The 23,784-nt window shown below is 34.0% G+C and overlaps 4 protein-coding genes across 10 annotated transcripts in view; all 4 read right to left on the minus strand.

Moving 5' to 3' along the window:
* LOC105559210 (probable cytochrome P450 6a13) overlaps positions 1 to 5,373 on the minus strand; it is a 6,476-nt gene extending 1,103 nt beyond the window's left edge. Inside the window, exons 1-6 of one of the 4 annotated variants that reach the window (XM_012007323.1) lie at positions 5,257 to 5,372; positions 4,717 to 5,082; positions 3,784 to 4,315; positions 3,305 to 3,526; positions 2,420 to 2,671; positions 1,028 to 2,264 (exon numbers count right to left, since the gene is read on the minus strand). In XM_012007323.1, coding sequence (XP_011862713.1) covers positions 2,092 to 2,264; positions 2,420 to 2,671; positions 3,305 to 3,526; positions 3,784 to 4,315; positions 4,717 to 5,049 — 1,512 coding nt within the window. In that variant the 5' untranslated portion in view covers positions 5,050 to 5,082; positions 5,257 to 5,372 and the 3' untranslated portion in view covers positions 1,028 to 2,091. Of the gene's footprint in view, positions 1 to 118; positions 371 to 1,027; positions 2,265 to 2,419; positions 2,672 to 3,304; positions 3,527 to 3,783; positions 4,316 to 4,716; positions 5,083 to 5,188 lie in introns of those variants that run through there. The other 3 variants (XM_012007321.1, XM_012007322.1, XM_012007324.1) reach the window with 3 other exon arrangements.
* Positions 5,374 to 6,888: 1,515 nt separating this feature from the next.
* On the minus strand, positions 6,889 to 10,367 carry LOC105559213 (cytochrome P450 6A1-like). 2 transcript variants are annotated; one of them, XM_012007328.1, is made up of 6 exons: positions 10,066 to 10,367; positions 9,594 to 9,959; positions 8,654 to 9,191; positions 8,173 to 8,394; positions 7,291 to 7,542; positions 6,889 to 7,134 (listed from the first exon to the last, which is right to left on the minus strand). In XM_012007328.1, the coding sequence occupies exons 2-6, from the start codon at positions 9,924 to 9,926 to the stop codon at positions 6,962 to 6,964; spliced, it is 1,518 nt and encodes a 505-aa protein (XP_011862718.1). In that variant the 5' UTR covers positions 9,927 to 9,959; positions 10,066 to 10,367; the 3' UTR covers positions 6,889 to 6,961. The 2 variants fall into 2 exon arrangements, with proteins under 2 accessions (XP_011862718.1, XP_011862717.1); XM_012007327.1 differs by having other exon boundaries at positions 10,089 to 10,365.
* A 102-nt stretch (positions 10,368 to 10,469) lies between these two features.
* Positions 10,470 to 15,218, minus strand: LOC105559212 (cytochrome P450 6B2-like). The gene is made up of 6 exons (XM_012007325.1): positions 15,020 to 15,218; positions 12,867 to 13,232; positions 12,118 to 12,649; positions 11,650 to 11,871; positions 11,276 to 11,527; positions 10,470 to 11,120 (listed from the first exon to the last, which is right to left on the minus strand). The coding sequence occupies exons 2-6, from the start codon at positions 13,197 to 13,199 to the stop codon at positions 10,948 to 10,950; spliced, it is 1,512 nt and encodes a 503-aa protein (XP_011862715.1). The 5' UTR covers positions 13,200 to 13,232; positions 15,020 to 15,218; the 3' UTR covers positions 10,470 to 10,947.
* A 1,391-nt stretch (positions 15,219 to 16,609) lies between these two features.
* Positions 16,610 to 22,335, minus strand: LOC105559214 (probable cytochrome P450 6a14). Of its 3 annotated transcripts, none has more exons than XM_012007329.1 (6): positions 22,138 to 22,335; positions 19,292 to 19,661; positions 18,516 to 19,041; positions 18,030 to 18,251; positions 17,505 to 17,756; positions 16,610 to 17,360 (listed from the first exon to the last, which is right to left on the minus strand). In XM_012007329.1, exons 2-6 carry the CDS (start codon positions 19,622 to 19,624, stop codon positions 17,188 to 17,190), a joined length of 1,506 nt encoding a protein of 501 aa, XP_011862719.1. In that variant the 5' UTR covers positions 19,625 to 19,661; positions 22,138 to 22,335; the 3' UTR covers positions 16,610 to 17,187. The 3 variants fall into 3 exon arrangements, with proteins under 3 accessions (XP_011862719.1, XP_011862721.1, XP_011862720.1); XM_012007331.1 differs by lacking the exon at positions 22,138 to 22,335 and adding an exon at positions 21,901 to 22,032; XM_012007330.1 differs by lacking the exon at positions 22,138 to 22,335 and adding an exon at positions 21,510 to 21,782.
* Between the last annotated feature and the right edge of the window lie 1,449 nt (positions 22,336 to 23,784).

The raw sequence follows: 23,784 nt of genomic DNA on the forward strand, positions 1-23,784 counted from the left end.
TTGATCACAAACAATTTCAATGGGAAAATATATAATAAATTAAAAATATTTTCCAATTAAAAACGTCTTTCTGCGCGAAAAGAAATGATAGAGGATATTTTAAATTATTTTATTATACCGATGCAATTCCTTGGACCGTCACCGAAGGGTTGATAAACCATTGGGTGTCTGCTTTGTACAGCTTCCTCGTTAAATCTTTCTGGATCGAAGACATCTGGCTTTGGATAAATATCCGGATCTCGATGCATCCCGTAAATTGGAATCCATACTTTTTGGCCTTTCGGAATACTAACTGTAGTACCATTAAAAGTATAATTCGTCATGGCTTGTCTCAAAAGAAATGTTACTATTGGATATTTTCGTAATGTTTCTGCAAGTTAAGAATAGTGTTGAATTATTAAACAAATAAAATAGTGTTGAATTATTAAACAAATAAAAACAAAAAAAATAAGGCTCTGGCGTGAAATCACAAATATAAAGTAATAACGGATATAGGAGCCAAGACAAGATGTTAGTGTCTAAATGATTTTAATATTTAAATTAATTGCGAAAAATTTACCTCAGCCAGGGTCTGAACTTGGGCCTCCTTACTAGGCAGGCATCTCACCAATTCGGCCACTGAGGCATGTTGAGGTGAGACGCCCGCCTAGTGAGAGGAAAGTCTAGGTTCAAACCCTTGCTAAGGTAAGTTTTTTGCAATAACGTTAACAATTAAAATCATTTGGAGTTTAGACACTACCATCCTGTCTCTACTCTTTTCTATCCTTTATTACTTCGTATTTGAAATTATTAACATATTGAAAAACTTCAAGCAATAAGAATATTGCAATATTGCTGAAAGAGAAGATAATAGCGCCATACCCACACAGCATAAATGTCTAAAAGACATTTTTAAGACATCATTAAGTAGACATGTGCATCTAAAAGATATCGTTAAGATATTTTTAAGATATTTTTATGACGTTTTTTTTAGACAGTATAGAATTTTTATCATATTGCACTTTTTCGACAAATAATGATCTTCATTATAGTATTTATACATATATTTGATGAGAGTACAATTTTTACAATTTTCTTACAAATTACAAGTATTTTGCATAAAGTGTTTTTTGTTAATAAAACAATACATGAAATTATAATGTAATTATTTAGTTTAGCGGACCACCCTCCGTGCGCGCGCGCATATGTGGGTGTGTGGGTATGTCCTTCTTAAACGTACATAAACGGTATCGTAAACTACATAGCATTTGTGAAACTTTTTTCTTCATAACTTTTTAACAAATACCGGCCGACGGCTAAAACTTCTTGTAGTTCACTTAGGGTCATGGTCTTGATAATATATGTTAAGGAAATCGAGATTGGAGGACGGTCTGTTAAACTAAATAATTACCAATGACAACGTATGTGTTAAATTATATCGGATCTGAATACAACTTAGTATAGTTACATGTATAATGTTGCCATGTATATTTCACTTCAATGCATTGTGATTAATTTTTCTATCTCTCATTTTCTTTACGTATCATTCCCCTTCACTCAAGTAGATACTTAACTTTAACTTCTCTTACTTTACTAACGTTTTGTTTCTAGTAGCAAGGTCGATGTATTCTGTTTGGTAAGAATACAATTTTTTTCCAAATTACGGACATTAAACGTAAACTGTTTTTTTTTATGGAACGGCACTTGTCAATAATGTCCTTGTTGCAGTACAAATTCTCTAAAATTCTTTAAGTGTATTTGTTCGCAAACTGTCAAATTTTAATCGTCTCGCCGCTGACAGCTGTCTCGCAGCACCAAGTTAGCGAAATGAGCGAATCACTCAGCATCGCGGAAAAGCGACAACAATAAACTTTCCATACCTTTTCTTATAGAAGATTTCTATAACGTATCTTAATAATAACAACCTAGACTTAACATTTATCTATTAAAACTTATCAAATTATTAACTGTTTCATGTAAGGTTTCTTGTTACAACATAAAACTAACGAGGATTATAGCAGTCGATACAATGACTCGTATTATTGCTTTCAATGATCAATTTTCTGAACTTTTTATTACGTATTATATTTTCTGTGAAGAATTAGGAAAAATTTAAGGTCGATTAAGTTTAACTATATTCAAGTGTAATCCATATTTTGGAACTAATAGGAATGCTTTAGGGTCGTTTACATAGATTCTTGGAGTTTTCTCGCAAGTCTCAATTCTGTAGTTACGTAACACCTTTATAAGTCCAAGTTTAATCTGATAAGCAGCGAAACGAGAAGCTGAAAATAAAAAAATAATTATAATGTAAATTAGTTTCTCGTTCATAAACATGTTTAATAGGAACATATGTAATAAATGAAGAACATTTTTCAACCGAAAGTGTCTTTCTGCGCGAAAAGAAATGGTAGAGGTATTTCTAATCATTTCGTTATACCGATGCAATTCCTTGGCCCGTCACCGAAGGGTTCATAAACCATCGGGTGTCTGCTTTGTACAGCTTCCTCGTTAAATCTTTCTGGATCGAAGACATCTGGCTTTGGATAAATATCCGGATCTCGTTGCATCCCGTAAATTGGAATCCATATTCTTTGGCCTTTCGGTATACTAACTGTAGTACCATTGAAAGTATAATTCGACATGGCTTGTCTCAAAAGAAATGTTACTGGCGGATACTTTCGTAATATTTCTGTATATTAAGAATAGTGTTGAATTATTAAATACGTAATATTCATAAGGCTCTAATGTTAAATCACAAATACAAGTAATAGAAGAGTAATAGAGGACAAAGTAATAGAGGATGTAAAAGCCAAGACAGGTTGTCAGTGTCTAAATGATTTTAATTTTTAAATTAATTACGAAAAATTTACCTCAACCAGGGCTTGAACCTAAACCTTCCTCTTACTAGGCAAGCATCTCATCAATTTGACCACTGAGGCATGTTGATTGTTGAGGTGAAGCACCCGCCTAGTGAGAGGAAGGTCTAGGTATAAACCCTTGCTAAGGTAAGTTTTTCGCAATAACTTTAACAATTAAAGTCATTTAGAGTTTAGACACTACCATCTTGTCTCTACTCTTTTCTATCCTTTATTACTTCGTATTTGAAATTATTAACATATTGAAAAACTTCAAGCAATGAGAATATTGCATATTGCTGAAAGAGAAGATACTAGCGCCATGCCCAGAAAGCATACATGTCTAAAAGACATTGTTAAGACATCATCAAGTAGACATGTACATACATCTAAAAGATATCTTAACGATATCTTTATGACGTTTTTTAGACGTGTGCTATCTGGATAGTCTTCTTCAAACGACATACCTTTGAAAATTTTATCTAAATAATCCATTTTGTTTACATTATTATATGTTAAGCCTTGACCACATTTTGCGTAAAGTTCATCAACTTCCTCGCGCAGTTTATCTTGAATTTTCTGATTTAATGCTAACTCGTACATGGCGTTGCTCATAGTAAGCGCCGAAGTTTCATAGCCACCAAGGAAAAATAGGAAAGCCTGAGAAGCTAATAAAGTATCTGTCACTTCTGAAATGTAATATTTTCGTTAATATAAATAACTTGTATTAGTTTAGCTAACAATTCATATCTGATATTATTTTCGAAGTAAGATTAAAACTTCAAATATTCGATCAAATAAAAAAACTAGTGTACTGGTAAATCTTAACTTCATTTTATTGTAACTTATAAAATTTATTTTAGACGCGTGCAAATTCGTATGGTTTTTTCGTGTGAAAAATAGTCCTCTTATGATAGAAAAGAATAGAAAACATAACCATACATACCAATATCACCCAATTTTTCTGGATGTTTTTTCATTTCACGTAAAATGTCAATGAAGTCGTTTCTGGTGATATTATTCTTTTCTCTGTAGTCCATGGTCTCCACGACAATGCGTGTCAAGAATTTGGTGCTTTCTTTTAGCGGAATAATATGCGCGTACGCGAGCATATCGTAAAGCCAGGGAAATATTTGTCTGGCTCTTGTTCGTAATATATTTGTCCAAGTCGGAGTCATTTCGTTTCTACCCATCCTACGAAATTCACTGTCTTCGCTCGACAATGCTTTCATCTCGATGCCGAAGGCGCAGCTACCGATAACGTCGGTCATATATTTCGCCGTCAGCTCGCGGCATTCTACAGGTTCATTCTTGCTCGCTATATTTTCCATGTATTGGACAAGGTGGTCAGCGCATGCTAATATTAAGGAGAACATGTCTTTTATTTTGCCGGGTGCAAAAGCAGGCGACAGATTTATTCTCAACGGTCGCCATCTTTTTGGTTCTAAACCGAGTAGATGTTGTGAGAGCGGCTCGGCCTGTAGCAAAGAGAGAGTTGTAATTAAATAATCGCCTCGGTGGTCGAATTGGTTGAGACGCCCGCCCAGAGTGAAGGGAGTTCCATGTTCAAACCTTAGCTGAGGTAATATTTTTTGCAATAAATTTTCTGTATTATTAAAATTGCTAGATACGGTCAATAAAAATCACTGATGTTGGTAATTAAATAAATTAAATCACTATCATATTCTACGAATTTGTAAAAACTGGCATACGGTTTTTGGAAGCAAATGTCATAATTTTTTGTTTAGGTGTCATCACACGAAAGGTATAGAAGTATTATGTATAAATCTTTTAATAGAAATATACGCACTGTGTTATTCGTTTATATATACAATACCTTTCGAATATACTTATATGTATAAGATTTAAGCATTCTTACTATTGTAGAAACGGGTAGTCCTCTGTGAGAGAATACGGAAAAATCTTTGATAAGGATATCCTTAATTAAATCCGGATCCTTTACAATAAGGACAGGTGTCGTTCTAGTGAATATTCCGATCATTCGTTCATCTTTGTAGGTGTTGTATAGTTCTGTCAAATAATCGCCCATAGATATATTACAAAGCATAACGTCTTTGAAATTACCAAATCCCGGTATCGGTTTTGGACCACGAATGCCACGTGACTTCCAAAAGTTGAAATTTTTCGTGAGGTAATAATAAACAGCGAGAATTACGGCGACGATGCCGCACAGAATTTCATAAGGCCCCATTTTCCAGAAATTGTCAATCTTTATCGGTTTTTACTAAAAGAAAAAAACATTCCATTACATAATTGACGGCGTCAATGTCGATTCGACATCGTTTCGACATCGATCGACAAATAATTTGTCACTGGACACGTTGCAGTACTTCAGAGATAAAGCCACTAATACCGTGTAGGGTGTAGGATCAGAGCACAAAGCGACGTAATAGCTTACGGCAAGATGTAAATCAACGTAGGTTGCACACACGCTTCGATATATGTCGTACTTATTTCCAAGAATATGTACAACGATGTTATATTGAGTTGCATTTTTGCTTATGTTTTAGTAGCAATGTCCATGCGCTATGTTTGATAAGAATACAATTTTCTTCCAAATTACGGATATTATACATAAATGGTTTTTTTTTGTAATGTAACGGCATACGTATCAGTATTGTCCTTGTTACAGTACGAATTCTCTAAAGTGCTCTTTTAAAGTGTTTTTTTAAATAGTTCAAATTATTTTAAATAGTATAGAGTTTTTATCATATTGCACTTTTCTGACAAATAATGATCTTCATTAGTATTTATATATTTGATGAGAGTACAATTTTTACAGTTTTCTTACAAATTACAAGTATTTGGCATAAAGTGTTTTTTGTTAATAAAACAATACATGAAATTATAATGTAATTATTTAGTTTAGCGGACCACCCTCCGTGCGCGCGCGCATACGTGGGTGTGTGGGTGTGTCCTTCTTAAACGTACATACACGGTATCGTAAACTACATAGCATTTGTGACACTTTTTTTCTTCATAACTTTTTAACAAATACCGGCCGACGGCTAAAACTTCTTATAGTTCACTTAGGGTCATGGTCTTGATAATATATGTTAAGGGAATCGAGATTGGAGGACGGTCTGTTAAACTAAATAATTACCAATGACAACGTATGTGTTAAATTATATCGAATCTGAATACAAATTAGTATAGTTACATGTTTAATGTTGCCATGTATATTTCACTTCAATGCATTGTGATTAATTTTTCTATCTCTCATTTTCTTTATGTCAGTATCATTCCCCTTCACTCAAGTAGATACTTAACTTTAACTTCTCTTACTTTACTAACGTTTTGTTTCTAGTAGCAAGGTCGTATTCTATTTGATAAGAATACAATTTTTTTCCAAATTACGGACATTAAACGTAAACTGTTTTTTTTATGGACCGACACGTACGTGTCAATAATGTCCCTGTTATAGTCATTGATAGTTTACTATAAATTAATACATCGGCGATTTCTGTTGATTAAAATTCGTACCATTGGATAAATTTACATGGAATACCGAGTGCAAGTAGCAACTTCGTGCAATCGTACATTCTTCGTGTTTCCTTTCTTGTCACGTGTGATCCATACTGAGCTGTTATACAAAGTGCCACGAAGTCTCGATCATCCCACGAGATTTGGTCAATCATGCCACGAAACTTAAGTACACGTTTCATGTGAGATTGATTACGAGAAATTATATATAACTGTAACTAGATACTTTTATAAAGTAACTTTCTCAATCCTGAGTATTATGTGTTTTTATCGGAAACAATTTTTAGTACACACCCTCTTTAACAGCTGTCAAAATTCAATCGTCTCGTCTCGAGCGAAATGAGAGAATCGTTCAGCATCGCGCAAAATCGACAACAATGTACTTTCCATCCTTTTTTTATAGAGGATTTGTATAACATATCTTAATAATAACATACACTTAAAATTTATCTATTAAAACCTATCAAATTATTAACTATTTTGTATAAGATTACTTGATAGAACATAAAACTAATGAGGATTATATCAGTCGATACAATAACTCGTATTATTGTTTTAAATGATCTATTTTCTGCACTCTTTATTACGTAATATATTTTCTGTGAAGAATTAGGAAAAACTTAAGTTCGATTAAGTTTAACTATTTTCAAGTGTAGTCCGCCTTTTGGCGCTAGTAGGAATGATCCAGGGTTGTTTACGTAGGGTATTGGAGTTTTCTCGCAAGGCTCAATTCTGTAGTTGCGAAGCATCTTTATAAGTCCAAGTTTAGTCTGATGAACAGCGAAACGAGATCCTGAATATAAAGAAACGATTATAATGTAAATTAGAGTCTTGATCAAAAACATTTTTAATCGAATAATATGTAATAAATTAAATATATTTTCCAATCAAAAGTGTCTTTTTGCGCGAAAAGAAATGATAGAGGATATTTTAAATAATTTCATTATACCGATGCAATTCCTTGGCCCGTCACCGAAGGGTTGATAAACCATCAGGTGTCTGCTTTGTACAGCTTCCTCGTTAAATCTTTCTGGATCGAAGATATCTGGCTTTGGATAAAAATCCGGATCTCGTTGCATCGCGTAAATTGGAATCCATACTTTTTGGCCTTTCGGTATACTAACTGTAGTACCATTGAAAGTATAATTCGACATGGCTTGTCTCAAAAGAAATGTTACTGGCGGATACTTTCGTAATATTTCTGCATGTTAAGAATAGTGTTGAATTATTAAATACGTAATATTCATAAGGCTCTAATGTTAAATCACAAATACAAGTAATAGAAGAGTAATAGAGGACAAAGTAATAGAGGATGTAAAAGCCAAGACAGGTTGTTAGTGTCCAAGTGATTTTAATTTTTAAATTAATTACGAAAAATTTACCTCAACCATGGCTTGAACCTGGACCTTCCTCTTACTAGGCAAGCATCTCACCAATTTGACCACTGAGGCATGTTGATTGTTGAGGTGAAGCACCCGCCTAGTGAGAGGAAGGTCTAGGTATAAACCCTTACTGAGGTAAGTTTTCCGCAATAAATTAAAAAATTGAAATCATTTAGACACTATTATCCTGTCTCTACTCTTTTATATCCTTTATTACTTCGTATTATAAACTATTAACATATTGAAAAACTACAAGCGATGAAAATATTGCATTCTTGCCGAAAAAGAAGATACCAGCGCCATGCCCAGACAGCATACATGTCTAAAAGACATCTTTAAGACATCATTAAGTAGACATGTACGTACATCTAAAAGATATCTTAACGATATCTTTATGACGTTTTTTTAGACATGTATGTTATCTGGATAGTCTTCTTCAAACGACATACCCTTGAAAATTTTATCTAAATAATCCATTCTGTTTACATTATTATATGTTAAGCCTTGGCCACATTTTGCATAAAGTTCATCAACTTCCTCGCGCAGTTTATCTTGCATTTTCTGATTTAATGCTAACTCGTATATGGCGTTGCTCATAGTAAGCGCCGAAGTTTCAAAGCCACCAAGGAAACATAGGAAAACCTGAGAAGATAATAAACTATCTGTCACTTCTGAAATGTAATATTTTCGTTAATATATTACATAACTTGTATTAGTTTAGCTAACAATTCATATCTAATATTATTTTCGAAGTAAGATTAAAACATCAAATATTCGATCCAATAAAAAATTAGTGTTATGGTAAATCTTAACTTCATTTTATTGTAACTTATAAAATTTATTTTAGACGCGTGCAAATTCGTATGGTTTTTTCGTGTGAAAAATAGTCCTCTTATGATAGAAAAGAATAGAAAACATAATCATACATACCAACATACATATCACCCAATATTTCTGGATGTTTTTTCATCTCACGTAAAATGTCAATGAAGTCGTTTCTGGTAATATTATTCTTTTCTCTGTAGACCATGGTCTCCACGACAACGCGTGTGAAGAATTTGGTGCCTTCTGTTAGTGGAATAATATGCGCGTACGCGAGCATACCGTAAAGCCACGGAAATATTTGTCTGGCTCTTGTTCGTAATATATTTGTCCAAGTCGGAGTCATTTCGTTTCTATCCATCCTACGAAATTCACTGTCTTCGTTCGACAATGCTTTCATCTCGATGCCGAAGGCGCAGCTACCGATAACGTCGGTCATATATTTCGCCGTCAGCTCGCGGCATTCTACAGGTTCATTCTTGCTCGCTATATTTTCCATGTATTGGACAAGGTGGTCAGCGCATGCTAATATTAAGGAGAACATGTCTTTTACTTTGCCGGGTGCAAAAGCAGGCGACAGATTTATTCTCAACGGTCGCCATCTTTTTGGTTCTAAACTGAGTAGATGTTGTGAGAGCGGCTCGGCCTGTAGCAAAGAGAGAGTTGTAATTAAATATAATCGCCTCGGTGGTCGAATTGGTTGAGACGCCCGCCCAGAGTGAAGGGAGTTCCATGTTCAAACCTTAGCTGAGGTAATATTTTTTGCAATAAATTTTCTGTATTATTAAAATTGCCAGATACGGTCAATAAAAATCACTGATGTTGGTAATTAAATAAATTAGATCACTATCATATTCTACGAATTTGTAAAAACTGGCATACGGTTTTTGGAAGCAAATGTCATAATTTTTTGTTTAGGTGTCATCATACGAAAGGTATAGAAGTATTATGTATAATCTTTTAATAGAAATATATGCACTGTGTTATTCGTTTATATATACAATACTTTTCGAATATACTTATATGTATAAGATTTAAGCATTCTTACTATTGTAGAAACGGGTAGTCCTCTGTGAGAGAATACGGAAAAATCTTTGATAAGGATATCCTTAATTAAATCCGGATCCTTTACAATAAGGACAGGTGTCGTTCTAGTGAATATTCCGATCATTCGTTCATCTTTGTAGGTGTTGTATAGTTCTGTCAAATAATCGCCCATAGATATATTACAAAGCATAACGTCTTTGAAATTACCAAATCCCGGTATCGGTTTTGGACCACGAATGCCACGTGACTTCCAAAAGTTGAAATTTTTCGTGAGGTAATAATAAACAGCGAGAATTACGGCGACGATGCCGCACAGAATTTCATAAGGCCCCATTTTCCAGAAATTGTCGATCTTTATCGGTTTTTACTAAAAGAAAAAAACATTCCATTACATAATTGACGGCGTCAATGTCGATTCGACATCGTTTCGACATCGATCGACAAATAATTTGTCACTGGACACGTTGCAGTACTTCAGAGATAAAGCCACTAATACCGTGTAGGGTGTAGGATCAGAGCACAAAGCGACGTAATAGCTTACGGCAAGATGTAAATCAACGTAGGTTGCACACACGCTTCGATATATGTCGTACTTATTTCCAAGAATATGTACAACAATGTTATATTGAGTTGTATTTTTGCTTATGTTTTAGTAGAAATGTCCATGCGCTATGTGTGATAAGAATACAATTTTCTTCCAAATTACGGATATTATACGTAAATGGTTTTTTTTGTAATGTAACGTACATTATTGTCCTTGTTACGGTACGAATTCTCTAAAGTGCTGTTTTAAAGTATTTTTTTTAAGTAGTTAAAATTATTTTAAATAGTATAGAATTTTTACATATTGCACTTTTCGGACAAATAATGATCTTCATTAGTGTTTATACATATATTTGATGAGAGTAGGTACAATTTTTACAGTTTTCTTACAAATTGCAAGTATATGATTTGTTGTAAAATTTAAAATAAATACAACAAAATTACATTATAAAGTTTCTAATAATTATTCTAGGGTAAGTTAATATATTTTATTAAAAATATATTATGTGGTCGCTAAATACGATATTTAGGTCGGTTTTTGAGAACATTCAATTCTCGTGCCCATGCGCCAAGATAAGGCTTACAAGCATATGATCTATATATAACACATCTTAATAATAACATATACTTAACATTTATCTATTAAAACCTATCAAATTATTAACTATTTTATATAAGATGACTTGATAGAACATAAAACTAATGAGGATTATAGCAGTCGATATAATAACTCGTATTATTGCAGTTTTAAATGATCAATTTTCTGCACTATTTATTACGTATTATATTTTCTGTGAAGAATTAGGAAAAACTTAAGGTCGATTAAGTTTAACTATTTTCAGGTGCAGTCCGCCTTTTGGCGCTAATAGGAATGATCTAGGGTCGTTTACGTAGGGTATTGGAGTTTTCTCGCAAGGCTCAATTCTGTAGTTGCGAAGCATCTTTATAAGTCCAAGTTTAGTCTGATGAACAGCGAAACGAGATCCTGAAGATAAAGAAAGACTATAATGTAAATTAGATTCTCGATCAAAAACATTTTTAATCGAATAATATGTAATAAATTAAAAATATTTTCCAATCAAAAATGTCTTTCTGCGCGAAAAGAAATGATAAAGGATATTTTAAATCATTTTATTATACCGATGCAATTTCTTGGCCCGTCACCGAAGGGTTGATACACCATCGGGTGTCTGCTTTGTACAGCTTCTTCGTTAAATCTTTCTGGATCGAAGATATCTGGCTTTGGATAAAAATCCGGATCTCGTTGAATCGCGTAAATTGGAATCCATACTCTTTGGCCTTTCGGTATACTAACTTTAGTGCCATTGAAAGTATAATTCGACATGGCTTGTCTCATAAGAAATGTTACTGGCGGATACTTTCGTAATGTTTCTGCACGTTAAGAATAGTGTTAAATAATTAACATGTTGAAAAACTTCAGTTAATGAGAATATTGCACAATTGCTGAAAAAAGAAGATAACAGCGTCTTAATAGTCTTCTTCAAACAACATACCTCTGAAGATTTTATCTAAATAATCCATTTTTTTTATATTGTCGTATGTTAAGTCTTGGCCACATTTTGCATAAAGTTCATCAATTTCCTCGCGCAGTTTATCTTGCATTTTCTGATTTAATGCCAACTCGTACATGGCGTTGCTAATAGTCGTCGACGAAGTTTCAAAACCAGCAAGGAAAAATACGAAAGCCTGAGCAGTTAGTAAAGTATCTGTCAATTCTGAAATGTAATATTTTTGTTAATATAAATAACTTCTATTAGTTTAGTTAACAATTCATATCTAATAATATTTTCGATGTAATCTCAAATATTCGATTGAATAAAAAATTAATTGTTATGGTAAAATTTAACTTCATTTTTTTCTAACTTATAAAATTTATTTTAGGCGCGTGCAAACTCGTATGATTATTCTTGTGAAAAATAGTCTTCTTATGATAGAAAACAGTAACATACAAACATACATACCAATATCACCCAATTTTTCTGGATGTTTTTTTAGTTCGCGTAACATATCAATGAAGTCGTTTCTAGTGATTTTATTCGTTTCTCTGTAATCCATGGTCTCCACGATGACGCGTGTGAAGAATTTGGTGACTTCTGTTTGCGGAATGATATGCGCGTACGCGAGCATTTCGTAAAGCCACGGAAACATTTGTCTCGCTCTTATTCGTAATAGATTTGTCCAAGTCGGAGAGAATACTTTTCTACCCATCTTTCGAAATTCACTGTCTTCGTCCGACAAAGCGTTCATCTCGATGCCGAAGGCGCAGCTACCGATAACGTCGGTCGTATATTTCGCAGTCAACTCGCGGCATTCCACTGGTTCATTCTTGCTCGCTATGTTTTCCATGTATTGAACAAGGTGGTCAGCGCAGTCTGATATTAAGGAGAACATGTCCTTTAATTTGCCGGATGTAAAAACAGGCGATAGATTTATTCGGAACGGTCGCCATCTCTTCGGCTCTAAAGTGAAAAGATGTTGCGAGAGCGGCTCGGCCTGTAGCAAAGAGCGAATTGTAATTGAATAAATTAGATCACTATCATATTCTACGAATTTGCAAAAACTGGCATACGGTTTTTGCAGGCAAATCTCATAATCTTTTGTTTAAATTTCATCATAAGAAAGGTATAGAAGTATTATGTATAAATCTTTTAATAGAAATATACGCACAATACTTTTCGAATATACTTATATAAGATTTAGGCATTCTTACTTTTTTAGAAAGGGGTAGTCCTCTGTGCGAGAATACGGTGAAATCCTTGATAAGGATATCCTTAATTAAATCCGGATCCTTTACAATAAGAAGAGGTGTCGTTCTAGTGAATATTCCAATCATTGGTTCATCTTTGTAGGTGTTGTACAGTTCTGTCAAATAGTCGCCCGATGATATATTATTAAACATAACGTCTTTGAAATTGCCAAATCCTGGTATCGGTGCTGGACCACGAATGCCACGTGACTTCCAGAAGTCGAAATTTTTCGTGAAGTAATAATAAGTAGCGAGAATTACGGCGGCGATGCCGCACAGAATCTCAAAGGGCCCCATTGTCCAGAAATCGTCGATCTTTATCGGTCTTTACTGAAAGAAAAAAACATTCCATTACATAAATGACGGTGTCGAACATTCAATTACATAAATTTATCTTGAGGAATGACAATATTCCATAATATGTCAAGAAAATGCATCTTTAACAAACTGTTAGATTGAATTAGATTGATAGATTTTTTTCAAGTTTCTCCCTCTACGGGAATGCCGTGGACTACACTGTCATTTGGCTGTAATGGATATTAGCGTTAAATTGGACGATGGCATTGACGAAACGTTCCTTTATTTTTAAATCAATTAAAAAGAGTTCTTTATATTATTAGTAATATTGATATTAGCAGTTGTAGTGAGGTACGTTGGTACACTGAGAAAAATTTTCTTCGGATAAACCAATTGGAAAATATGTCCGATGGTTAGTTTTCCCGATTGAATTGTGGGTACATGCGATGAAATTTACCCGATGAAATTTGATTGAAAAACCGATCACTTTTTTTATTGGATACACAATTTAATCGGATATATCTGTTTGTTATTACTTAATTGGATCGTGTGATTATATTTAATCGGACATTTTTCTCAGTGTATATTAACTGTTCTAATTTGGTACGGTTTATCATTCTGTTATCGTATTCATATAACATTTTCTTGTTGTGGTATTTTAGCATTAAGTATTTTATTTTCGACATTTTGCAGTCGACTAAATGATTAATTTATATCTAAATGCTAACAACAAATGTTGCATCATTCTTATCTTTTTTTTATGTTAATACGAAAGCGATTACAAGTAATCTGAAAACATTCGTTTAAGAAAAATGTTAGAACAAATTAATATGTGCGCAAATGCGCAATCGGGTTGCGTCATCGAAGTTGAAAAAATTAATGATTGAAAGAAAAAAGAAATAATATGAACAATTACCTCTCAGTGTATATTGTAATGCGTTATAACGCGCTTGAACATGATGTTACGCGATCTTGATATTATGCAAATCATCTTAAAATTTAAAACGTAGAATTTATCGCCGACAAAACGAATGAGATCTTTTAATAAATTCAATTCGACGACCACGCAGCCTGCCAAGTGGCGATTATTTATGTTTGCTCGGTTGTCATTATTGCGTATTTAGTGTATGATAGCAAGATGATTCTGAATATAAATATCTATTGGAATCAGATCCACCGGATAAAACGTAGAACGGGTACAGAAATGATGAGACTCCTTTCTGTATACGAAATGTGTAATTAATCTTGTTACAAAAGAGAGTACAAAAAGCAATGTTCTTCTATAAGAAAGGAAAGCGCAGTAGTTGTAAAAAAAACGATGTTACGCTCTATAGCACGACGTAATACTTCAGAGATAAAGCCTATATTACCGTGTAGGATCAGAGCACAAAGCGACGTAATAGGTTGCGACAAGAAGTCAATCATAAATGTAGGGAGCATACAATTAAGCCTCGACACGTGTCGTATTTATTTCCAAGTATAAAATATACACGATGTTACATTTACGCCTCAGCTTGTACGCTAGCTACGTTTATGACTTACGTCTCGTCGTAAGCTATTGCGTGCCTTATCAATACAATTGGTATCGTACTATCTATTGCGCAACAATATTTCGGAAAGGAAAACAAATTGCGTCAATTTTTTTTCTCTACTTTTTATAATGACTGTGTGACTAGGCGATTTCTTCGCTAATGAGGATTGTGATGCTGATGATCTATGAACGTGCTATGAAGCGATGCTAAGATAAAATTGCAGAATGTAATTCTTTTTCTGTTCCTTCTAAAATCTTTCGACATTGATCACAGACGTGACATAATTACCTGACCGTGGGTGGCGATGCGACGTAATTGCATTCGCAATATTTTGCGTCGTGTGTCAGCTCACGTCGGTCGCGTAAGTGAACTTGTAGTGGCTCTTAACAGTATAACTGGAGATAATATAACTAACCGTCGCCGTCTGGATCATGCGGAATTATAAGCGCGGTGCACCAGCGCAAGCAAAGTATGTTTGTGATTATGTGAGTCACGATGAATTGTGGAAATGGTATCTTCAGAATTCATCTCCCTCCGTCGCCTCAAGTGCGCTCCGTTATCGTGACACTGCAAATAATGCTCAGCAAAATATTAATTGATTAGATAACATCTTGTTATATCTAACCCGTGTTTATTAGTGTGCCGTTTTTGGCGCTACTTTTCTGTCCAAACTTAGTTATCCGATCGTGTTGCGAAGAAATTAATTAATCATGAGTTAAACGTACCATGAAACGATTTTTTTACGATGATCTGTTGGACGTTTTACGTCCAACTGTAAAATAGTCGCAATTGGAAAAGAATCACGGGACTTTGATGAAAAAGCGAAAGAAAGGAAGAAATCGCAGCCAGTATTTTTCTGCTGATAAAGGATTTTGGAAAACTAGTACCTACTTTCATAAATGTGCTATTGATTTCCGATTTATTAAATATTTAAGGAAAATTGTAATTTTAGAAATTCTGCTAAAATTAAAATTAAATGTATTAAGTAAAGTACCTTGAGGTTGGTAATCATTACCCAGATAGCACATAGGTGAACGTAAATTCATAAAGAATTCATTTTAAGGAAATAAAACATGCCTGAAGAATTAGAAAACTGAATATCTGAAGAATTCTCGAAGAATCAGCTACAATCAGTTCTTCTGTAAATATGCGTTAGAAGTTTATTACGGAACATGTAACTTCCCTAATCATTCTTATTGAATTCTTCTACGAGTTCCTGAAAAATTACAATTCAGAAAAGGCAGAAAACTTTGCGAATTTACTGTGTTATAGTCCGTTTTCCACATTTTGAAACCGTATCTTAAGGAAGCTGTCTTACTATGGTTCCGCCAGTGAGAAATGATTTGTTGATCGATATCGATACGATGTCGAGTCGACATCGATACGTTCGTTTCGACATCGATCGACGAGTCATTTCTCGCTGGGCCGTGATTGGTTTGTAATATCTGAAGATTGTACTTAAGGCACCTTAAATGTAAAAACAAGCTCTGAATACCAGCCAAAAACATATTGAACTGATTTCAAACAGTACATTTGTGCAACCTGCTTTAGTCCTCAGTTGTGTATACGTATATAAATATCGCTTTCGAAAGTACTGTTAGATCCATCGCGAAAAAGACATAAATAATATTATAAATAATATTACATAATAAACATTTATTAGCTAAACAATGTGGTTTATAAACAACACATTAGGGAACAGGTTTTATTAATACATATTAAAATTATTTAATTAATTGTATAAAAATTTTAAACAATTTTTTCACGTATAAATATAGTCTTCTTTAAATCTAAATTATATAAGATTTCTATTTCTATGTTTACTTTCCATATTAACTAGCAATTCTCCATTCATTTCTTACTTACTTTTACAAATTCTTGGAAATGTTACATTATGAATTATAATAATGCATGAGCATGAAAATAATCTACTCATAATAAATTGAGAAACAATATTTTACAAGCATTTTATAGTATTTTTTGCATCTTAATTTTTATTCGCAATGGTATCCTTTTCGATTTATTCAAACGATTTCACATATCTCGATATACATTTAGACGCATTAAAACATGTTCATATTATGATAATGTTTGACAATTGTTTGTGGACATTTGATTCACGTGCAAATTAAATATTAATATTTCAATTTCGATATTTTACATATTTATACTTTCAGTATAAAGTGTAAACATACATTTACATCAAAATACACATAAAAAAGAGACAGTCTTAAACGATTATATGCATATTATTAAGATATATACATTAAAGTATATTCATAACAGCACAAATTTAAAATTAAAATATTTAATTATTACACTTGATATGTGCTAATGCACAATGACATTAAGAAAATTAATAAATATTATAGCAGAAATAATGACTCCTGTCATTCTTGTGAATAACAGAAACTTCCGCTTTAAGCTTCTTGTGGAGTATTGGAGAAAAACTTAAATTAAGATCGATTAATTTTAATTATTTTCAAATGTAGTCCACCTAATGGTGATAATATAAATGCTTTAGGATCGTTTACATAGGGTATTGGAGTTTTCTCGCAAGTTTCGACTTTGTAATTTCGTAGTATTTTTATAAGTCCAACTTTACTCTGATAGACAGCAAAACGAGCACCTGAAAATAAAAAGTACAATTATATAAATCGGATCTTTATTTCCAATTGGAAAATATGTAATAACTTAAAAACGTTTTCTAATTAAAAATATCTTTCTACGCGAAAAGAAATGATAACAGATATTTCTAATCATTTCGTTATACCAATGCAATTTCTTGGCCCGTCGCCAAAAGGTAGATAAGCCATTGGGTGTCTGGTTTGCACAGCTTCCTCATTAAACCTTTCTGGGTCGAAGACATCTGGCTTGGGATAAATATCCGGATCTCGATGAATCGCGTAAACGGGAATCCACACTTTTTGTTCTTTCGGTATACTAACTTTAGTGCCATCGAAAGTATAACTCGACGTTGCTTCTCTCATAAGAATTGTCCCTGGCGGATATTTCCGTAATGTTTCTGCATGCATTAAAATACTATTAAATTGTGAAAATAATGAAAAACTACTCCTAATGTTTTTGGAGTGAAAATACTGTCATGGAGTGAAATTTATTTCAATGGCATGAATATTTACTCCAATAGAGTGAATATTTCACTCCATGGCGTTTGAAGTGAGTATTCTCACTCCAAAAATTTTAGAGTGTACAATTAGAGTACATTTTCTACCAATAAGATCACAATATCACTTAAAAGAAAGATAATAGTATATTTTTCTTTCAATGACGTACGTACCTTTGAACACTTTATCTAAATAGTCCATTTTTTTAATAGTATCGTATACTAAGTTTCCATCGAATTTTGTATAGACCTCATCGATTTCTTCACGCAGTTTATCTTGTATTTTCTGATTTAAGGCTAACTCATAGAGCGCGTTGCTAATAGTCGTCGACGAAGTTTCAAAGCCAGCAAGGAAAAACACAAAAGCTTGAGAAGCTATTAAGCTGTCGGTCATTTCTGAAAGTGTCATTTTTTGTTAATATAAATAATTTAACTTTCTATTAGATTAGTTAATCATTTAACACAATTCATGTAAAATAATTATTTTAAAATCTAAAATCTAGTTGGAAAAATACGGTCGCAATACAAAAGTCATTGTTATAAAAGTCACAGTTAACTTTATTTTATTGCAATTTATATAAAATTAGATACGTGCAAATTTGTATGGTTTTCCATGTAAAAACTAGCCTTACGATAAGAAAAAGTAATAAACGTACATACCAATATCGCCCACTTTATCTGGATTTTTCTTCAATTCGCGCAACATGTCAATGAAATCGTTTCTAATGACATTATTCTTTTCTCTGTGGTCCATGGTCTCCGCGATAACGCTTGTGAAGAATTTGGTGACCTCCGTCTGCGGTAGGATGTATCCAGACATTTCATAAAGCCACGGAAACATTTGTCTAATTCTTATTCGCATCATAGTTCTCCAAGTCGGAGTGAATACTTTCCTTCCCATCTTGCGAAATTCACTGTCTTTGTCCGACAAAGCGTTCATCTCGATGCCGAAGGCACAGCTACCGATAACGTCGGTCGTGTATTTGGCCGCCAATTCGCGACATTCTACAGATTCAGTATCGCTCTCTATCTTTTCCATGTATTGGACAAGGTGGTCAGCGCATTCTAATATTAAGGAGAACATCTCCTTTAATTTACCGGATGTAAAAACAGGCGACAGTTTCGTTCTCAAAGGTCGCCATCTCTTCGGCTCCAACGAGAAAAGATGTTGCGACAGCGGCTCGGCCTGCAACGAAGAATAGAATTGTAATTCAGTTCACAAAATCAAATTCTACTTACACAAACTTGCTTACGATGTTTTGAAGATAAATCTTATGATTTTTAATGACTCATAAAAAAATATATAGAAGTAGGTATATGTCATTCTTAAAAAAAAGAACCTATGGAATATGCCAAGTATTCTTGAAGAATATTCTTAAAATGTTCATAGGAGTGTCTTGTGCTATCTGGGTATAAATAACTTTAAGTATTCTTACCTTTTCGAAAGTGGGAAAACCTCTGTTAGCGAATAAGGTAAAATCTTTGATGAGGACATCTTTAATTAAATCCAGATCTTTCATAATAAGAAGAGGTGTCTTTCTCGCAAATATCCCGAACATTGGTTCATCTTTGTAAGTGTTGTACATTTCTGTCAAATAATCGCTCGCGGATACGTTATTAGCCATAACGTCCTTAAAGTTACCAAATAGCGGCATCGGTCGTGGGCCACGAACGCCACGTGACTTCCAAAAGTCGAAAGTCGATGTGAAGTAATAGTAAAGACCGAGAATTATGACGGCGATGCCGCACAGAATTTCAAAGGGTCCCATTTTCCAGAGATCGTCGATCTTTCAGAAATGAACCTTACTGAAAGCAAAGAAGAAACAATATTTTGTTATATAAATCGTTTGTTATATAAACCACTTTATTGGAATTATAATGTTCGACGAAAGGGCACCACACTGCAAACGGACGCGGCAACCATCCGGAAGCCATTACGACTGAATGTTCGACGAAATTCAAGCAAAATGCATCATTAACAAAGCATCATTTAAATTAGATTTGATGGATACTGTTAAGTAATTATATTTAAATAATTATAATCCGTATCTTCCCTAATTCTTTCACATTTGGAAACAGATTGTCTTCTTTGAAAGCCTGAAGCAAAAATTGGAATGACAACCAGAGAACCGAGGGGTCGGACCTCAGGATCAAGCCTGCACCGAGAAAAATGTTCATTGGATAAATCAAATGGGTAGTGTTTCCGATGAAAAATTAACCATCGGTTTTTCTGACTAAGTTTTCCGATTAAATTATGGAGATATTCGATGAAATTTATCCGATAAAATTGCAGTTACCGATGAAATCTAATCGGAGAACCGATTATATTTTTCATCGGATATGCAATTTAATTGAATATATCCGTTAATATGTAATTTGTTATCTGATTGGATAGGCCAGGATATTTTTCTTTTACAGTAACTCATTTGGAGATTTGAAGAACATTCACAAACGTGTTCACTCGAATACACGACCGTCCAAAAATATATAAATTATCATTCAGAGAATTCATGACTGAGATCTCTCAAAAGCGAATAATTTAGCGTGTCTTTTGAAGACGATGGCATCGAAGAAACATTCCTTTATTTATAAAATTGAAATATTCATATTGATTGAAAATATTCATATACATATCATTATTGATATTAATAGTTATAGTAATTAGATTTGTTGATGAACTGTCCTAATTTGATATCGTATCATTTTGATAAAATATTATATTTTTTTCGTATGAATTGTATTTTAGTATCACAGTATCAAATATTTTATTTTCAATATTTCGATAATTTGCAACGATTGATAATTAAAAGTTATCAAAAAAATATTATATCGATCTTATATCTTTCATAATATTAGTGGAGAAGATAATACAGGTAATCTAAGTACATTCGTCCGGGAAAGGGCGCTAGAACGAGTTAATATTTGCACAAACGCGCAACCACGTTGCGTCATCAAAGCGTCAACAAAGACGAAATGACTATTTTACTAGGCAATTACTTCTCAAAGCTCGATTACAGGCAGTTGTAAAATCATGCAAATTGTCTTAAAATTTAAGACGTGAAATTGATCATCGCCTAAACAAATGAGAGTTAAATTCAATTCGATGACCGTGCGATCTATTATCGTGGCGATTATTTATCTCACCCCTTATAGTAGCACAATATATTGGCGCAATATTGGGAAATAATGTAAATCTAGTATTCCCAATATTGGTCCAATATTATAATACGGACGCCTTCTTTTATTTAGCCAGTGAGAAATGATTCGTCAATCGATGTCAAAACGATGTCGAATCGACATCGATACCATCAAATTGACGTTGATTCGACATTATTTCGACATCGATCGACGAATCATTTCTCACTGGGCAATATGCCTATTTAGCAACATTAATATTATATCAATATTGGACCAATATTCTTATTACATTGTTAAATATTGGCCAATGCACTTCCAATATTAATCTAATATTATATAATTATTATTGTGCACATTTACATTTATTCCATGGCCAATATTGGCTTTACGTTGGACAATGTCGGCCAATGCATTTCTAATATAACAGACTTCGGACCAATGTTTAGCCAATGCACTGTGCTACTAGGACACTCAAATCAAGGAATAAAGTTTTTCACAAAAAAGTTTAGCACCCACTTAACAGATACACGGGGAGATTTTAATATCCCCCGCGATAACTGGAGTAGAATAAAAACGAAAACCAGGAGGAACGAGAGATCGGTCTTCCGCTTTAAAATCCAGGTCTATGAGAGAAGCCTCGGCCTCTCGAGCGGTACATCCAACAGCGCGGTGGGGATAAAGTGGGGAAGACGTAGCGGTCACAGACACACCAGTGTTGCTTCAATGGCGATTATTCAACGTGGAAATGAACGACTGAATGCGTGGCGCATACATATAACGCGCACGATGTAAAGTAAACCACTGATCTCGGGGATTGGGAGACTCGCTGATAACACTCGGCCTGTAACGCACGACGTAATACTTCAGAGATAAAGCGAATGCCACTTATCAACACAATCGAACCAACCTCGTTTTATCCACCGCGCAGCGACGTTTTGAGAAGGAGCAGAAAATTACGCCGAAAATGTCGCAGAGATCGACTCCTCCGTATCGTAGCGACTCTGGCCCGGTAGGCGGTTCCTGCGCTGACGCTGAATTGACGCGCGACGGAGCGATCTCTCTTTCAAGAATGAAATTACAGAGCTGGTTCCTTTATTTCTCTTTTTCACGCTTCGCGTATGCACAAGCGATGGACGTGACATACCTGAACGTGGTGCGGTGCAATTGCATCCGCGACGTACGTTGCGTCGGAGTCCGTGAGCGAACTTGCACTAATTCGCCGCTGGAGATAATGTAACAGTCGCCGTCTAGATCGCGCGAAATTATAAAGCGCGGACGCCCCGGCGAGTATAACGTGAGTCACGATGAATTGTGGAAAACGGTATCTCTGGGATTCATCTCCCTCCGTCGCATCAAGTACGCCCCGTTACCGTGACTCTGCAAGTAGCAATGCAAAGTCTCAATTGATTAGATAAGTTACACCTGACGCCCGTCTATTAGTATACGAATTTCGACGCTGAGTTCGCGGCCGTCCAAACCTTACCGTTCGATCATATTGTAAATGCATTAATTAAAAAGTCTACTCTCCCAAGGAGAACAAAAAGTCAAAATGATGTCACTGAGACTGTATGACTACAAAATGACTGTACACCCGTACAGTTTGCATATCTAAAAAACGTCTTAAAGACGTATTAAAGATGTCTTTTAGACATGCGCGCTGTATGGGCAGTGACTCGTCATAAAATCATTATATAACGATGCTTTGACTTTCAGGATTTTAATTCAATATGCATATTTTCAAAAATACAATTTTTTTCACAGGAGATTGCCTGGCAAGTGGCACTTATATATTCATTGAAATTATCTTATATGTATATATGTATATAATATATGTATAAGTTAAAAATTTTATAATGTAATATATTATAGATACAAAAATATATATATTATAGATGTATACATTGTTGAAAAAGGAACGTGAATTCTCTCGTATCCTCTGAGAAAAAAATATGTATTAATTTGTGTTATTTTAATAGAATAAATCACTAAAAAATAAATTATTTTAAATATAATCCTAAATATAAATATATTACTAATTTATATATTACGTAGGAAAAAAGTCACGAGAAAAGTCAAGAAGATCTTATTTTGACGTCTTTATGACGTCACAAAACCGTGTTTGTCAAGAACCATAACGTCATCATGACTGATCAACTATGACTTTTGAAAGATGTCATTTTGACATCATTTTGACTTATGTGTTCTCCTTGGGATGGCTTCTGCTATAGCTCCTGTATTTTTATGTGCTTCCACCTTTAGACGGTCTTGAATATAAGATTTGACTACGAATACCGGCCTAAAACATATTAAATTGACTGAGAAGAATAAAAAGTCATGATGATTAAAATGTGGCATCGCGTCGATTCATCCCTTTACTAAGAGAAATATTAATTTGATGGTATCGCCGATTAAGTTAATCGAAGTTTGCAGTTATTCTGGCTCTCTTTCGTGGACCAAATTGCAATCAACAATTAGTCAGCACGTTTATTCTCCTCTACGAGAGATCGTTTATGTTAGCTTGTATTGTGTGTGTGTGTGTGTGTGTGTCGAGTGCGACTTAAATTATTAATTATCTGCAATGATAATGCATCACAAAATGAGTCGGATCATATCTGCTCTTTATCGTTGTATTATACGCGTGCGCTCAACCAAAATCTGAGTTTGACCAATCGAGACCGAGCAAATTAGAGTTGTCCGATTGAGCGAGATCTAATAAGTTCGTTCTTATATTTTATAAAACCATCTTAAGATGTTTTAAACTAATCACAGGGGCTCGATTCTTGAATTCATT

The sequence above is a fragment of the Vollenhovia emeryi genome, unplaced genomic scaffold (genome assembly GCF_000949405.1).
Source record: "Vollenhovia emeryi isolate VEMERY1.0 unplaced genomic scaffold, V.emery_V1.0 DF939284.1, whole genome shotgun sequence".
Classification (NCBI taxonomy): Eukaryota; Metazoa; Arthropoda; class Insecta; order Hymenoptera; family Formicidae; genus Vollenhovia; species Vollenhovia emeryi.

Excerpts from the sequence above, each read along its gene's own strand:
- LOC105559214 (XM_012007329.1), bottom strand. The coding sequence starts at position 19,624 with ATGGGACCCTTTGAAATTCTGTGCGGCATCGCCGTCATAATTCTCGGT. Across the intron at positions 19,042-19,291 it reads GTTTTCCCACTTTCGAAAAG|GCCGAGCCGCTGTCGCAACA; the intron begins GTAAGAATACTT and ends TCTTCGTTGCAG. Across the intron at positions 17,361-17,504 it reads CGGGCCAAGAAATTGCATTG|GTGCTCGTTTTGCTGTCTAT; the intron begins GTATAACGAAAT and ends TTTTATTTTCAG.
- LOC105559213 (XM_012007328.1), bottom strand. The coding sequence starts at position 9,926 with ATGGGGCCTTATGAAATTCTGTGCGGCATCGTCGCCGTAATTCTCGCT. Across the intron at positions 9,192-9,593 it reads GACTACCCGTTTCTACAATA|GCCGAGCCGCTCTCACAACA; the intron begins GTAAGAATGCTT and ends TCTTTGCTACAG. Across the intron at positions 7,543-8,172 it reads TTTAGATAAAATTTTCAAGG|AAATATTACGAAAGTATCCG; the intron begins GTATGTCGTTTG and ends CTTAACATGCAG.
- LOC105559212 (XM_012007325.1), bottom strand. The coding sequence starts at position 13,199 with ATGGGGCCCTTTGAGATTCTGTGCGGCATCGCCGCCGTAATTCTCGCT. Across the intron at positions 12,650-12,866 it reads GACTACCCCTTTCTAAAAAA|GCCGAGCCGCTCTCGCAACA; the intron begins GTAAGAATGCCT and ends TCTTTGCTACAG. Across the intron at positions 11,872-12,117 it reads AGAAAAATTGGGTGATATTG|AATTGACAGATACTTTACTA; the intron begins GTATGTATGTTT and ends ATTACATTTCAG.